We start from the raw sequence: 18,047 nt of genomic DNA on the forward strand, positions 1-18,047 counted from the left end.
TCAGAGGTGATGAGTACACCTACATTTCCCATTGGCTTTGGCGCAGTGGGCGCTGAGTACATTTGAAAAATCAAACCATCTAAACGAAATTCAGGAAATTAGTATTTTATAAGATTGTTGTCAAGTGACACCTAATATCATACACACAGTCCCCTTTTCTGTTGTTAGAATTCGTTTTGGGGTTAGAGTATATGGGGAATCCTAAAACATGCACTTCCCTGCTTCATTAACATATAGCTGTAGTAGTCCCCACCCACATAATACCACTCTTACCTTTCCTTTAAGTATGCCTCTGAAAGGGCTATTGCTTTTATACTTTCTGATAAGAAAAGCCAAAGCCAAATATGCACATTTCTTTTTTTAATAGTGCTCCTGAACATTTGTATTCATGGCCATAAACGAAAACTTGGCAAATGACTGACCTTGCAGTAAGATTTGTGTGCCTCTGCGACCACTTGGCTTGCATGCATATCCCTTTTTGACCATAAAGGGAACACTTGCACATGGTTGTCTGTGAAATGTTCCCAACTCTTTATTCACAAACATAGAAATATACCTCTCCAGGGCATTCTAAAATGAGACCTCTGTGAAGTTATACAATATTTCATGTTGTTATAACATGGAAGACAGCATTTCTAGTTGCTCTTATTTCTTTTAGAAATTGTGGCTAAGTGGTTAAGGAAAGTCAAATATCTCATAATGGAAAGCAACACGGGCAACACTATAATGGCTAGAAGGATGTTGTGGTATATTACACTAACCCACCAGGCATCAGAGACATACAAAGGGTCACTCATGAGTTTCCCCGCCTGTCCCTGCATGGACCATCTGAATGTCCGGAACTTGTGAGGTAACCTCGCACAGGTGTGTGAGTGGAGCCAAGTGTCCCCCTCCCCACTGTACCAGTCGGTGCAGTGGAATCTAGTTGCTCCCCAACTCCTGGGGCAACACAGTGCCTCCTGAGTGTACGTTTACAGTCCAGCCCCAAATTAGAAAAGTGGCAATGAGTGAATTGCCCCCTCAGTCCCTTCAGCATGACAGTCTGCAAGAGGAGTCTAAAAGGATTTTTATTTTTAAATTTAATGTAGGCTTTGGCCTAGAAGCTCTGAAAGGCCCAGGACATACAAAGATTCTCCTTTGAGCAGCACACAATGCAAAAGGTCACCACTTTTTTCCTCTGAATATTGTAATTTTTTTTGGTGCAAAATACCAATGTACAAATTCAGATTTCCATATTACTCTATATAAGTGCACAGTCGGTCTACCGCCAACTCAATTATCACACAGGTATATCTGAGATCTTATATATCAGTATGGTCCCGTTTCCTTCATTGTGGAATTGGGAATGACTGTGATATCTCAGGTGCCACAATGCAGTAGGTGTAGATGGATGTTGAGCTTTTTAATGGTGCCCACTATAGAAGTGTAAGATTTAGCACAGGATTCTTGGAAATGTGTGACATTGGTGACTCAGCAAATGTATAGGCCTGAAGATGTAGGAGTGTAAAAATGAATGTTAATTTACACGTTAAAGGCCTCTATTTCTGGTCCTGGGGAGATGAAGATCTTATTCTAGTGCTATGGGAGATGAGGACAGTAGATACATAGAGGATCCTTTTTTCTTCAACTAGTTTGATAGCAGTTTTAGATAAGTTAACTTGCAGGATGTTTGGTGGAGCCAGGGGCTTGTTATGAAATTGGGGCCAGCCAGAAGTGTGTAATAGGCCAAATGAGTAAAGGGGATTGATATTTGTTTATTTGCTGTAGAGAAGAACTTGTTAGTGTTGCTCCTAGTCAGAGAGTAGAATTCTGTAACTGAGAAGCACGATGTTCATATCCCTCTGGCAGAAATCATCTCACTGATGTTGCAGGCCTCAAGAACCAAATGAGAGAGAGAAATTTCATCTTTATAGCACACAATCTTGATGGACCATAACAGATAAGTTTAATACATTTCCTGCCATTTTTCTCTCCATTGAGTTTAGCTCCATATGTACATATGTATAGCTCCATTGACACTCTTACTATGCTTCAAACTGAATAATAAGGACAGAGTTTACCTCATGTTCATGATGAGCAGTATGTTACTTTGCATACAGACAACAGGAAAATTCCTTAGCTGGTGTCCATTGACTTCAATGGAGCTATGACAATCTATAGTGACGATCTGGCTCGGATTTCAATTAAACATGAATACTCATTTATAAAGAAGGGAAGCAGAATCTGGTCCTAAATTATCCATGTGGTACATATGATATGGACAGGAACTTATGAGTTTCTCATTAGACTCATTTGTTCTGCAGAAACTTTTCACTTTGCAGTATTTAACTCTGTGGCTGTACAATTCAACAATAGAAAGTTTCAATTCCTGCTAAAAATGTACTGTCAGTCCTACTCTAGTCCTACTGTAAAATTATGTTACAGACTTAAAGCTTAAATGTTTGGAATAAAATACTGTTAATCAGCATTACCATAGAAATGTTGGCACATCCGGTCTAGGTTTAGTTTACCTACTTTTTGAAACAACTGAATGTAAGTTGGCAGGAAAAGATGGTCCTAACTTGTTAATTTCCATGCCTCATACAATATAAAGTTACAGTTATCCTGTGATTTCTCTTTAATGAGAACCTTTTAACAATGTCACAGGTGAACAACCTTTGCACCAAATATGAGAGGCACACGCGTACAGAGCTCTACACTGAGAATTATTGAGGACATACAGGTATAAATAAAAAATAAATTTTGTCTTGCAAATGTAATCGCTGAGCTTCCTGCTTATTGACAGTATCACTTAATTCATACCTAGAACATTTCAGTCTTTAACTATAATTTGAAACACAGCTTTATGATCCTTTTATTACTAGCAGGAAGAGGGTATAAGAAGATAGTCTTTCAGCTCAAAAATACATCTAAGTTACTTGAGGCAGATAATAGTTCTAAGTACTTTAATCATATGAATATTTATTGTTGCACATTATAAAAATGCATTTTCCCCAGCCAAAGACATTTATATTTAGTTATAGCTGTTACAGTATTATTATAAGACTACTTGCATCAATGCTGGCTATTTGCATTTCTTATTTAAATAATTCCTGAAGACGTTCTTAAGACCCACACAGCTTTAATTCTTTACTTTTGAATACCATTTATAAGCTATTGTACAGCTTTTTCCCAGTTAAATGGCCACAAATTGGTTATATCTCAATGTTAATTTTCAAACACCCACTCTTGTTTTGAAGGCATTTTTTTGAGAGACAGCATGCAGAAAATTTGTTTCAGTTGAAGAGTTTAAATTTCAAATATAAATCTTGGAATGTTTTATAAATCTAGAAATAATTAAATATATAGACTAAATAAGAGTCTTGTAAATGCCAGGGCTTGAGGGGACATCAGAATATATTGGGCGAAGGTCAATCTATAGTGTGAATGTCAGTCACTACCCGTTGACGAATATCTGTTAATGACAGCAGCTACACGGTAATAAAACATCAGCATAGAGGGTTTGCTAATCTCTTGAACCAATTATTGGATTATATGGAGTTATTTTGTGAGCAGGAACAAAATGTATTTTTATGCTACTTCTTTTTTACCCTGGGAAACTGAAGCAATCTGCCTCCCGAATTTTGTAAACCAGAGAGAAAATACTGCTTTTAGAGATTGGAGGAAGCATGGCTGTGTGGATTTGATGCTGAATACAAAAAGAAAAAAAAAGAAAAGAAAAGAAAAAAAAAGGATTATTCACTGTCATTAATCCTTTTCTGTTCTTAAGACTCATAACCTTGAATAGTTTTCTAAATCACATCTATTTTTTAGCTAATGCTTAGATGTCTTCTTAGCCTATTTCATGGTTGCAGACTACAGCTGGTAAGAAAGATTCATCCATGTTTCAGATATGACAGAGAAGTCTATTCAGACTTGGTTGTGTGTATGAGTCTGTTAATTTAAACTCATAAATTAGATACGATTCACGGAAACTAATTTACAAAGTCTGCAGACATGTGCTGTAGATGGGAGCCCCCTTCTTCCAATTCTGGAAATAAACAGAAGAAAGATTTGGGGATTTCTGTTGTTTGTTGTTGTTGTTGTTTTTTGTGGTGGTGGTGGTGGTGGGGGGGGTTAATGTAGATCACTCCATCTGGCTAATGCCAAATCAGCCTTGCCAGAGTTGCATTCCTAAGAATACTTCTGACAAGGAGTTATTTTACCTTTGAAATGTCCCATATTGCACCTTGTGGCAGGTATTTTCCAAAACAAATGCTCGGACGCTCATTTACACCAATGGCCCTTTACATCACTTTAACCAGTAAAGGGGCTTAAAATGGACATTTACACACACTCTAAGGCCCCAAGTATATGGGGACTTTAGTGTGAAGGAGAATCAATCCCAAATTTCTTGAGAGACAATAGTCCTGGATTCTCTTAAAAACTCTTCAACACATCCTAGACATATACATATATGATACTTTCTGCTATCCTATCATTATACACAGCATAGATTTCAGGACCAATTACAAACATTTCCAGAAAAGTACTCGTTTGCCATGCAGTGTTTCCTCCTTTCTTAGGACAAATTTCTACCCCACCCCCTCTTTCTCAGGCTGAGTAGCACCTAATTCCTCATGTAGTCACCATAGATTTCAAATAGGACTGCCCAATGAACAAGGTACTACTCACAGTGAGAAAGGGGGGCAGAATCGAGCACTAAATTATAAGAAACCATTTTTATTTATCTAATGTAAAGCTCTTCCAGTCCTTCACTTCTCTCTGTGAGTTGTTCTTTCAGACAGAGCCTGTCATTTACTATCTGCCTATACAGTGCTTATGAGAATGGAGCCCCAAACTGGTTGAAGCCTCTAGGTGCTACTGGGATATAAATGTACATAATTATAATAATGGCTGGGCTTTTCAAAGGAGTCTGAGGGAGTAACGTGCAAATCCCACTAAAATTCAATGGGAGCTGGATGTCTAATTCCATAAGTTTTCTTTGAAAGTCCCAGCCAGTATTAATAAATACATTTTAATATGTACAGTTATATCTGTTTTATCACGAGCTAAGGGAGAAAAATGTTGTTAGATCCTCTTGTCTAAACAGTTGCAGCATGTCCCTGAATCAATATTATTCTAGAATCTTGCATGCCTGAGCTTAACATTGGCCAAAACATAGTTTTGTTTGAGTTGATTCAGTGAAAATATTCAGCTCTTTGCAAGCTCATTACAGTGGATCTGAAACAAAGTGTACTTCTCAGGAAGCAGAACACAGAGTAGAGAGGTAGGAATGAGCACGTTTTGCTTGCCATGATAACCCTCACCTCATCCCTCACACAAGGCAAAAATGGACTTGAACCAGACTGTGATAATAGGACGATGTGCTAACTAGAGCCAAGTCCCAAGTATATTTTTTCCTACAGAATTTTTTTGAAAATAACACTTTCATTTTGGTCAGTATTAGCCATAGAAATTTTCATATGTTTTTTGCTGAAATATTACATTAAAAAAATCCTAAATTTTCTATCAAAAGCAGACTGTGAAAAATTCCATTCAGTCATAAATCCAATTTTCCCCTGAAAAAGTTTTCGATCAGCTCTAGTTATTACTATTGTAGAATAGTTAGGAGGCTTTAAAAGTGGCTACTGAAAAGAGAAATAATTGCAAAATATGCAGAAAATCAAGGGATTTTGCAAATATTTTCTTCACGTTTGAGGGGATGTTGTCATTTATCTTGCAATGGATTGGTAGTTTTGCTGTTGATTTCAAATGGAAGAATGATCAAGCTTATTGTGATAGTCACTTTAAAGGAAAAACACCTCATTAGGACTAAGAGAAAACTGCAGGAAAAGTGAAAAATCTGTGGGGAATTTCCCTGATTTCTGCAGGGATTTTGTGTACTTTTTTTTTTTTTAAGTGCATTATGCTGGACACTCCCTTACTCATTGACTGTTACTTATCTCAAACAAGTTGCTGTGTATCTTTCCTGTCCCTTCCAAATATCATGAAGAGGTTGTCACATGGAAGACAAAAGGCTCAGCAAATCGCTTGAGTAATTACACAAAGTAAAAGGTTGAGTCTTAGCTCTCAACTCAGTCTGTCACTCCATATCTTGTAAAGTGATTTAACATAGTTATAATTTTGTGGCATGGTTTGTACAGCTATTTTACAGCTATATTTGAACCATGACAATAGGTATCCTGGAGCCAGAATCTGTTAAAAATAATTTGGGGCCAAATTCTCGTCTCTTTTATATCCCAGGAAGATCCAATAGGCTTCGTTGACCCTCCCCACAAGCATTTGCTACTGATGTACAGCAGTTTGTAACAGCAGTTAAGTAAAAAGTAATTCTGTGTCCACTTATGATAACAGAGAGATTGGGGAACTAGAGGGGAACAATCCTAGTATCTATGGAGGATTCACATTTCCTTGCAGCTCAAGCTATGTACAAACATCCATCTTACAGGTAATGGCAGGAGGAAGAGCATAAATACAATGGGTTGAATTCTGGCAGGTTCTGCCCATTCGATCCACTTCAGAAAATCTATCGGTAAGACTCTGAGGTGACAGTTGTCTGCTCCAGGGTAAAACCAGTATTTTGGGTCAAACATTGCTGGTCTTAACTCAGACAAAACTCCCCTTCAATGTGTGGTAGTTTTGGCAGAGTAGGGACTATAGGATTTAGCATTGCATGTGAATTTCCAGGATGGTGGCCTTCAGGAAAAAATATTATAGACGCCATTGATTGTCTTAGATTAACATGAAAATACATTTGGAGAAGGAAAAGAAGAATTAGAAATGAAATTTCCAGTCAAAAGGTATTTGCTGACTGTATAATCCTTACAAGTGTCAACAGATGTGATCTCATGCACTGAAACATGTGTTCTTAATTTGGAATTGTTGCCACCAACAGTATATTCTTTTAGAGTTTATGTCAATTTTTGCATCCCACACATTATCGTTCTACAGCTATATTTGTTGGCACATATGCCCACTTGAAATTGGCATACCATCTTGTGAGTGGGCATAATGCCACCACAACAGATGGGTATGCAACGAAACTAGTACAAGCATCAACTCTGACTATAATGGGAGAGATTCCCTTCTGGGAATGAGGAAACAGTAGTCTGTGTAGATACTTGGCATCTAAAGTTAAGGTGAACTGGTATTGCTCATTCAATTCATGGGCAGATTAAACTCTGAAAATCCAAAATTAGCAACCAGAGACTTAAAAGTTGAGTTTTTGATTAACTTGGACTTGTGTAGAACAGGAGGAAATGTTACTACAACATCACCAGATTCTTACTTTTAAGTCTTATTTTCTGCAGTGGCATTTTATGATTTCATTTAAACCCATCACAAAACTAAGCATGAAATCTTCATCCTGTAGAAGTCAGCGGAACACAGATTTTCATCGTAAAGTATCAAATTAAAAAAAAAAACTCTTCCATGAGAAGCAAACATAAACCTTATGGAAATTTCCTATGAAATTTAACAGTAATCTTATCAAAAAGGCTGTATAGAAATTATTTTAAAAGTTTAGTAGAGAATGATATTCGGGGGAGGCTGTTTTGTTTTTAACAATCTTACAGATATCTACAGCAGGGACATAATTTTCTAAAACCTGTCGGATTTTTTCTATAAGAAAAGGAACTGAAAGAAATAGGAGAACAGGTAAATCTCTTATGTAGCAGTCCTCGTCGATCTTCTCTTCGCATTTGTAAACATAACTCCACTTTGGAAGTCTTTTTTCCAGTTACAAAATGTTATGTAAAAGAGGCCTGAGGCAAGATACCTCTTCCACTAGCTTTGCACTATTCAGTGGTGATGATGCAAAGCGGTTGTAAACTTACCTTAACTTGTTGACTAAATTCGGTTTAGCTCAGCTTTGTGTTGCTGCAGTGGTGCAAAGGCATCAAGAGAGAACTAGCCATCCCCGACCCTTGAAAAATGTAATAACCTGATATTACAGATGGTTCCAATACAACAATGTTTACTAGCAAACACTTCAGTCCACGTGTATAATAGGGTACCTAGCTTTGAGTCCAGACCAGAAATGTATGAAAAGACATAGTAAAAAAAAACAAAATATCATAATAAAGTCAGGTCTAAAGTATAATACTGGTATTTTTCTGTTGTATAAGCAATTAATACAATAAATATAAAGGTTTGGAGACAGCCTCTAAATCTAGCTCTCATGCAAACTAAATCTGTAGAAAAATATATATTGAGGATAAGCAAGTAAGGTTGGATCCCTTGAAGAAAACTCATTCCTGGTGTAACTCCACTGGAAACACTGGAGGTACACAAGGATTGAATTTGGCCTATTGTGTTTTTATCATTTTATTATACAGTCAATTAAGGAACCAGAAATATGAAAATTGTCATTTTCTTCTGATTTCTAACTGATTTCTAATAAGTGGCAGAATAACGGCATTACATTTTTAGGCCTAAATTTTTAAACCTGCTTAACTGATGCAACTAGACAAGTGGCCTGATTTTCAAAAGCACAGGACACCCAACGAGTCCTGTTGACTTCATTTGAAAATGCTTGGTGCTCAGCATTTTTGGAAATTAGGCTTCTTTCTTAGATGCCTAAATATGGACTTAAGAGGCAGAATTTCAAAGACATAATCGACAGTTAGGCCCTGACCTCCCACGAGTGTTTTCAAGGTACAAATAGTAGTTAGGCCCTTATCTTCCATGGGAGTTTTGTGCCTGCCACTTAAGCTTTTAAAACTCTCCTTCTTAGGAGCCTATCTTTACACACTAACTTTTAACACCATTGGCCTTGCAACATATTTCAGGCAAAATAAGAGATCTGGATGATGTAACTGATTGTTTTAATATATTGTTTATACAGGAGAGGAGTCACTCACAATTTTTGTGGACAAGCGGAAGCTGAGTAAGCGATCAGAAGGAAGTGATCCCAGCACCAACAGTTCTTCTGTGACTCTGGAGACTCTGCACCAACTGGCAGCCTCTTATTTCATTGACAGGGACAGTACTCTCCGTAGACTTCACCATATTCAGATTGCCTCCACTGCCATCAAGGTATGAGAAGTCGTTCTGGCGTCTAGCTGCAAACATTTTCACAGATTAAGTAGATCCTCCTCTTACCAGACATGCCTGGGATTTCATTGATAAAACAGACTTGTTAGGAAATAAATCTTAGTTAAATTTAGTATTATATACAATTTGTTTGATGCAAGGTCTATAATTTCAGTTACACAGATAGTTAGTTTTACTGCATGTTGTTATCCTTTCAGACTTTTAAAAAAATGTGCCTAAGTAACTTGCAAATGCTGACCATGCAGTTGCGTGTAAAAATGCTCTCACACACAATTTGCAATTTCCCAGTGATTATTTATTTATCTATCATCATTATCATCATCATCCATACATTTGATCATAGACACCTGTTTTTGAAAAATATATCCCTTTTATGTTCCCATTCTAGAGAATTTTAGACCCAGCTGAATTAGTCTAAAATATTGTAGGCCACATCCTCTCCTCCATTACACAGGCTTTGCACTAGTATTCCAGCACAAAGCACCTGCCAAGCCTGCTTACTCAACTGCCTTAGGATTTCCCCAGTGATTCTGCATCCCCAAGGGATGTAGGTATTTGTGTATGTATTGTATGAAGCAATATCTATGCATTTGTACAGCTATCCAGCTGTGCTTTTAAAACAAGTGTAGAAATAATACACATCTTTAATGGAAATTGTTAGCGTGAGTCGACTTAGTAGAAATAGCTTATCAGGACAGGATTTCATATCAGACATAGAGAAGCAAATTGAACTGTACTTTGAATAGGAGGTGCCTTCATTATAAAGCTTTTACTTCAGAATCTATTGAAGTCAACAGGATTTTTTCCCTTAACTTTGAATTAGCCTTAGGGGGCTTTGAATTAGCCCTTAATTAACAATTTCTGGTTTTCAACTATATTAGTTGATTATTTACAGTGTCGTAGTACAAAGTGTCTTACTATTTTTGTCCTTCAGTGTTATGTAATATGCAGATTTGAAGTAAATTTAAAAATAGACTTCTCTCTGATCTTTAGAAAGGAGGCCTTTTCTTTATATTGAAAAGACCCACAGAAGAAATCAGCAGAAATTTAATCATTGGCAGATGCAGATAATGACTCGGGTAATGAGTGCTAACTATATAATGAAGTTTTTAGCAAACAGCACAAAATCACCTCGTTCGCCCCCAACCCCATCACCATTCATGAGATGCATACAAATGGAAACTATAGTCCATCAACACATCTGCAAATTACAAAGAAGGTATTCAAGATCACACATGTCCGATTTAGGTAATCAACTGCAGCAGACCTCTAGAAAATGGTACACGTCATATGTGACAATACCAGTGTATGAAATTGTTTATGCTATACTATCACTCTGATTGAGGGTCTGTTAGCATTTGCATAACCGAATTCCATTTTCAGAGCATTTTATTCTCTAGAAAAACTTAATGCTAACTGAAATTTGGAATGACAGAGCACAGACAGGAAAGAAATATGTTTGTTTGTTTTTTCACAAATGTTCAAAATACTGCATTTGGTTCTTTTAAAGTACAGGGGTATCAATTAGAGTTGACTGTTGTCACACCCAGGTTGAGATCTTATATCTCAGCCATTTTATTTATACAAATCGCATTGATGTTGCCGTTAGAATAGGGTCCAAATCCTACAAAACCCACCTCACAGGCAGATCCCTGCACCTGTGGCAGATCATACAGGATCAGGCCTAAAATAGCATGTGTGAAATTCTACAGAATTCACAGTCTATGGGTTTGATGGCTTTAAAACATTTATGTGCACTCCCAATCCTGATGTGCTCCAGATGCTGGATAATTTAGACTTTTCTAAATTACAACATCTTCCCTGGTCTGTGCTATGCGCCACAGTGTTGCTCAAAATCTCCACTCCCTAGGAGATTTTCCCAGTGATAGTAAGTGGATCCTCTGAAGGCAGCCTTATAACGGTCTTAAACAGGGCCTGTGCCAGCGAAATCCTTCCCCGTTAGACACAGAGCATTTAGAGCTCCTTGATGACATTCTGGCACATTTATTTGATGATAAGGTGCCAGAGAAGGGGTGAAAAATTCACCCCATATTTTTTTTAAAAGTGTCTAAAATCCTTATTTTATGTGATGTGTTGGAAATGGATCGAATAATTACAATAAATAAACAAATAAATAAATGTATTATTGACAAGTTGGAAACTCGAGACTTACAATTCACATTACATTTAATGGAAATTGAGCATCCAATCTCTGAGATGACTTTGAAAATCTTAGCTATAGTTTCACAATTTTCAGCTTCATGATTTGTTTGTTAAATGTATATCGGATTTTAAAATGAGTATCATATGTGATATTTTCCCCATTTTTTTAAACCAATGTATTGAAATGATAAAAATAAATTCAGGGAAAATGTACATTAAAATACTGTTAAGGCACTAGCGGATATTAAAAATAAAATCAGAACTCTGAATGCAAGTTAAACACTGTAATTCATGCACTTTTACTGCAGTCCATAGCAAGAAAAGTCATCTACTGTTCCAAAACTTCAACAATATTAAAGCATTGCAGAAGACTTAAGTATTTCCAGCAAGAATCATTAAAAAAAATAAAGAGCCAAGTTTCTAGAAATCAAAAGGTTAACTTAAAAACCATGAGATGTTTTTAAAAAAATAATACATTGTCCATGTTTGTTTTTGCCTTCTGGTTTTTGAGCATTTAGGGATCATGCTTTCAAGCTTTTCTCTGCAATCATCAGGGCTAGAAACTGATGTGTATATATAATATTACAGACACAGCCCCTCAGATTCTTACATAAATGATTCCGTGTACTCGGACTTAAAGAAAAACTCCAAATATTTATAATAAAATGGAAAGAGCTGGCAGCACAGTACATTTAAGCCTTAAATGTACATTTCTGAAGTTTATGTAAACTTAATTTAGAAATGACATATTATTGTAATATTAGAGACTAACATTTAGAACTCAGATACAAGAATTTTTCTTGCCACAGAGGATAACATCTGGAGTTTAGTAAACTTCAAATTTTTCAGGAGTCACAGGAACATATGTTATTTTTTACAGGCCATGTAATGCATGTTCTGTAGTATATATATATTATAACAGGAGCTTCAGCAATAGTTAAACTCATTTTAGCTCAATAAAAACATTTTGTTTCAATAAATTTGAAATGTGTAGTTTAAGGAAGTAATTTGAAATGGAAAAAAATATATATACCTTTTTGTTCCAGGACATTTTTGAAACTTTTAGCCAATTTTTCCTAAACAAATTTTCATCAAAATTTTCATCCCTCCTGCAGAATTCCTAAGCTGCTTCCAATTCACAGATGAGACATTCCTCTCTAAGCTTCCAAGGGAAAAGAATTTCAGCTTATTTGCAGGAAACAGAAAATATTAATGAAGTACCCTTTGTCCTTCAGATAACAATGTGAAGGTGATATCCATTGCACTCAGAACAATTAACACTTGATAAGTTTGTATATCAACTTTCACATTCCCAACAAGAAAATTATAGTGATAAATCATATTTTCTGTCCATCCCTGATGTCTAATTTATGGAACTGGAGGAGGAGGATTGAATTTCTGATGCATTAGGCTGCTAATTTATCAGTTATTCTATCCCACACCTAACATATGTCATCAAAGGTGGGGGGAAGTTGTCTTTTAAACCTTTATTTTTAATCAGCTGGGGTAAAATAATGTTATCTCAAGCAGAACAATTGTTTTCTCAAGAATGCAAATGTACAGTGCAAGGAAGGGACTGGTGCCAGTATATCTGATGAATGTAATCAGGTTTGTTAATTGTGATATAATTAATCTTGACTACAATATGTGCAGAACTGAGGGAGGCCTTGCTATTAAAACTCGACAGTATATTGTCAGTGTGACACTCTCCAAGTAAAGATATCAAGCCATAGCATTCTTGATACTATTTTCCAACTGGAAACCAAGTGTTTAAGACTGTTACACAAAGCTTGTATCAATATTTACCTTATTTTAAAATATTCCAATACATACATTATTTCAATAGTGTTTTAATGCATGCATTTTAGTGTAAGTGATTAGATTAATGTTCTAAATCAACAGTTTGCAGCCTCAAGGGCTTCAGTGGCAACTTGCCAGAAGCCTGAGAGCTGTATCTAATTTGCATGTACATTTACATAAATGTACATCCTGTCATGTTTGAAGTATTACACATCCAATATTACTGCACTTGCACGCTCATTTTAAAAGCTTTTTGCTATGGAAGTTCTACTAGCTTCTGGGTTAGCTTCTCATTGAACACTGGGAGGGCTGTTGACTCTTCTTCCCTCTCTTCTGGCAACTGTGAGGGCAGGGCTGTCTCCTTTCCTCTCCTAACTGCTTGGTGGAACAGGGATTGTCTTGCTCTCTCACTATGAAACTGGGGGATCAACTCCACAGAAACAAAATATAGCTATAGTCAGTAAATACTTTTCCACAAGGGATAGATTTTATGAGCCAGACCTCCAGTTAATGTAAATTCATATTTTTCTATTGCCTTCAATGGAGCTACACTAATTGACACCTCCTGAAGATCTCACCATATAACTGGAAATCAAAGAAAGCTACTGTAAGCAAAAGAGAGTAACAGAGAAGTCCCCTAGTCTGGTATTCAGTCCAGTCCTATGACACTTGACTTTGGAGCCCTCTCTGCCTCTTACTTTATAGGCCCCCTTCTAAGCATCTGCATCTACACTGGAGTTGGAAGTGTAACTTCCAGACAAACCTGTGCCTGCTGTGACTGAGGTAGCATGTGAAAAATAGAAGTGTAGTCATGGTGGCATGATCAGTGGGAGGGGCTCGCTGCCCAAGAACAGACATTTTCCAGCCCCAGGGTAGACATACCCTGTAGGGGGAAGGTGGTCTTGGACCACATAGTGACTCTTCACTTTCTTACAGCCTACTTTTCCATCCTAATTGCTGGATGGTCCGCCCAGGCAAGAAGGGCACAAATCACTCCCCCCCACCTCCAGCATCATTGGCTGCTGGCAGTATGACCTGATGTACTACACTGAGGTGGTACATCATACTCCTAGTATCTAATTAGGAAACTCTTTCAATTGCCTTGGGGGGTGGCAGAGAGTGGTGCTTAAAATATCCAGGCTTTATCTACCATCTTAATAGCTTAATGGGATTGCAAGAAACAGTTCAAAGGCTGTTGTTCAAATAAGCCTCAGCGTCCACTTCACCAGAAGCCATAATTGTACCTCTCACAAAGCTGTGAGTGAATTCAGACCAGTGATGTCCCAGTGCTCAGTATTGCAGATAGACTGCACTTAAGTTCCACACAGAGAAGAACATAAAAATGTTAGGCTGGACCACACAAATCCATGCAGATTTGCTAGTCAGATATTGAAGTCCAAGAACCACTGTGTTGAACAGATAAGAACCATATTCATAACATGGTGTATGAAATATCATTGATGCTCTTTGTTTGTCCTTTTGTAGAACTGTGTTCTACAAGAGGACAAACACAGTTATGTCAGGCTGTTAAAATGTTACATCATTGCTTGTTTAATAAGTGGAATATATTTTGGTAAGTAATACCTAGAAGCAGATCTCATCTTGGCTCAGGAGAGAGGATGTCAGGGAGCTGATTTCAATTGGATGCAGGGATGCAGTTTTCCCCTGGCTTAGGGTCCCTGGTGAATGCTTAGTAAGGGATTGGCATAAGGTGGTGCAAAGGGGGAAGAATTGGTAGCAGAACGGATTCATCAGCAGGGAGCTCCCTCGAATCAGTGGAATTTTCAGGTGGCTATTACAGCTTCTTTATGCTATCTGAGTGGAACAAAAGAGTTATAACCAACCTCGAGAACCTGGCCCTTAAATTTCAATATCAATTGCATTGTGCAATTTGTTTTCAGAGCTCTAAAACAGTAATTTTGCTGCTATTAGAAATTTAAGCACAATGGCAATATCTGGATATTTTAGAACATATATAGAAAAGTGATGCCCTTATAGTGACAAATATCCTTAGGCTCCATTGAAATATAAATGTGGGCCATTTGTGGGGTTAAAAAGAACATTAATTAGAATTGGGTAAAATAAACAATTACCCAAACTTTTGGCCAGAACATAAATTGAACCCAATCCAACCTTTTGTTCTTTTTTTTTTTTAAGTTTGGTTAGTTTATTTCCCTCTATTCATTATTCATTATTTTGGTATACTGGTGTTTCTGTGATGGGACCAGAAGCAGAACTGTTGAAATACAATGAAAAAGATCGCTTTTGTAAGATTTCCAGGCTAACCTGGCAGTGGAGAGTATGCATAATTTGGTATGAACATCTGAACTTTTGGGAGCTCATGGGTTTCTCTGGCCCTTTTGATAATCAATATTTCTTGCACCCACCAGCACTTTCATACGTCATGGTTTATTTGCAAATGGATTTTTTAGGGATTCATAGCTCAGATTTAAACATTTGTAATAAGCCAAAACTTGGCATACACTATAAAGATGGAGCCTAAAAGGTACTTTAAGATTTAATGTCACACATGAAAACATTGAATTGGCAAGGAAATGATCATATCAGGTATGTCTGACACCAGTAAATGACAAATATACCTATTTATATTGTCAGTTATACAGAGCAGGGGAATGGGAGTCAGGAGTTCTTGATTCTAGTCATAGTTTTTCATATGACTCTCTGTGTGAGTATGGGAAAATGACTTAAGATTTAAACCAACTTTTTCAAACTTGGGTGCCATTGAAGTCAGTGGCAGTTATGGATTGCTCAGCACCTCTGAAAATTAGGCCACTTTTATTTGATGCCAAAAGCTGTGATTTTCAAAGGAACCTCAGAAAGTTAAGGTGGGAGTTTCAAAGGCTCCTAAGAGAAAAGCCAGTAAGACTTCTGCTCCTAAATCATGTAGGCAATTTAGAAAATTCACCCTTATGCGCCCAACTCCAACTGAATTTCAATGAGATTCAGGTACCTAAGTCCAGTAGGCTCCTTTGAAAATGTTAGGCCATATTTCCAAAATAGAAGCCTAAATTTATTCTCTTAAATCCATATTTAGGCACCTAAATAAGTGGTAATTTTTTTTTCAAAAGTGCTAAGTGCTCAATAATTTTCATTGACCTCAGTGAGAGCAATTGAATAGCTAGCATTTTTGAAAAGATGCTTAAATATGGATTTAGGAGTTTAACGTTGGACTCCTATTTTTGAAAATCTTGACCAAAATGACTAGGGCTGGGATTTGCAAAGGGGCCTATGGAAATTGTGCCCAATCCCATTAAAATTTAACTTACTTCCTAACTTCCTTAGGCTCCTTTGGTAATCCTAGCCTAAATAAAGAGTTGAGGGGCTAACTATAGGCATGTGAGACTGAAAATGTTGACATGAACATTTCTGTCCTCCAGTTTTCTCATTTGTAAAATAGGGGTGTGTGAGGTTCTGTTCACTAAGGTTTGCAAATCACCTTAGATAAAAGTCCCTAAATAAATACCAAGTATTGTCTTTGGTGTATTTTGGAGCAATTTTAACAGCAGGAATATACAAGAATGAAAGTTATTTTTTGACATTTATTCCAGAATCTGAAGTAGTGTAAATTAAAAACAACCTTGATCTATTTGGGGGAAAAGGGATCTGATAAAGCTGAGATTTTGTAAGCTATTAACCTAAAAGTTGGCCTAGGGGTCAGGTCCTTCTCTGGTGTAAACCAATGTAATTTCATTGAGAATCTGCCCTCTATATTCTAGAGACAAAGCTGTACATAACCAAGTTAAAGGAATATCATTTTAAATAAATGCACTTAGAATGCATGCTCAGCAACTTAATTGACAGAATACATCACAGAAGCTGCAACATGACACTTGTAAAAGGAGTGTATTTGTAAACTGATATAGACTGGATTGTCTAATTATGTTTTCAGCAATGTATACTAATGAGTAATAAATACAGGGGTATATACCATCCCAAACTAGTTGGTAGTACTGCATGAAATTGTTTTGAAGCAACACTAAGGAATAGAATAGAGTCTGGAATATGCATTTTTATAAGTTGCTAGATAAATTTTGTCCATTCTAAGAAATTCCTACTATCATAAGTATGTGATAAACCATAACAGAGATGAAAGAGTTTCTATGGTCTGTTACATAGATAGTCAGCAGAGAACAGCACAAAGAATCTGTATGAAAAAATGCTAACCAGGCCATAAATATAAATACACATGTACACAAGGAAACTTAACAACTCCCATACAGCCATTACTATCACAGTTGTCAAAAATCTACAAATAATTTATACTAGCTAGAGTAGCAAACATTTCCTTAAAGTTTTCAGACTATTTTTTTCTCATTTTCTTCTTTTTCTCATTGCAATTTGGAACCAAACTAAACCAGCATTAAACAGTGAGAACTAGAATGAAATTATGTTGAGGGACCCACAAAGAAAACTTTAGTCCATATGGGTTAATGACAGAGTTGTAATGTTATGAGCCTCTGAATGTTTTCACTTGATTTGAATCAAGCCCTTATTGTGGCTATACTATGATTTGTGTATGTAGGTGTTATATATATTAAATGAAAGTAGCCAAGCTCCATCATGGAAGCTCTCCACCAGGCGCTATAGAGTTGGAGAGGGTGGGAAGACCAGCTGGAATTCTCTGGATTCTCTCTGTTCCAAAACCTCCCCTAAAGAGGTTATCATATTCCCTAACTAGTTGGTAACAAAGCATGAAATAGTTTAGAAGTAAGGACAAATGGTTTAGGGGGAAACTCTAGAAGCATGGATCCTGGAGGAGCTGTGATGTTCAAAGGCTATCAAGGACTAGTGGTCCAGGCAATAGAGAAGTGGTAAGAAGCTTCTACATGAACCTTTTCAAGATTTGGGGCATTTTATCAGGGATTGGAGGGCAAGCCTCTGCCCTGCACCCAACCCAGTGGAACAATTTCCAGGAAACTCTGCAAAGTGGGAAGCGCCAAGTTTCCTCTCTCCTAGATGGTTTAGGCTTCAGCTTTAAAACTTCCCATCCTCTGTCTGCTTTCTTC

General features: G+C 36.9%; 1 protein-coding gene across 10 annotated transcripts in view; it reads left to right on the plus strand.

Moving 5' to 3' along the window:
- The window catches only part of BRINP3 (BMP/retinoic acid inducible neural specific 3), a 317,033-nt gene that overhangs the window by 182,325 nt on the left and 116,661 nt on the right, over positions 1 to 18,047 (plus strand). For all 10 annotated transcript variants that reach the window (XM_005290689.5, XM_065554443.1, XM_005290684.5 and 7 more), the window contains one exon: positions 8,849 to 9,039. In XM_005290689.5, coding sequence (XP_005290746.1) covers positions 8,849 to 9,039 — 191 coding nt within the window. The remainder of the gene's footprint in view (positions 1 to 8,848; positions 9,040 to 18,047) is intronic.

This window comes from Chrysemys picta, chromosome 8 (genome assembly GCF_011386835.1).
Source record: "Chrysemys picta bellii isolate R12L10 chromosome 8, ASM1138683v2, whole genome shotgun sequence".
Lineage (NCBI taxonomy): Eukaryota > Metazoa > Chordata > Testudines > Emydidae > Chrysemys > Chrysemys picta.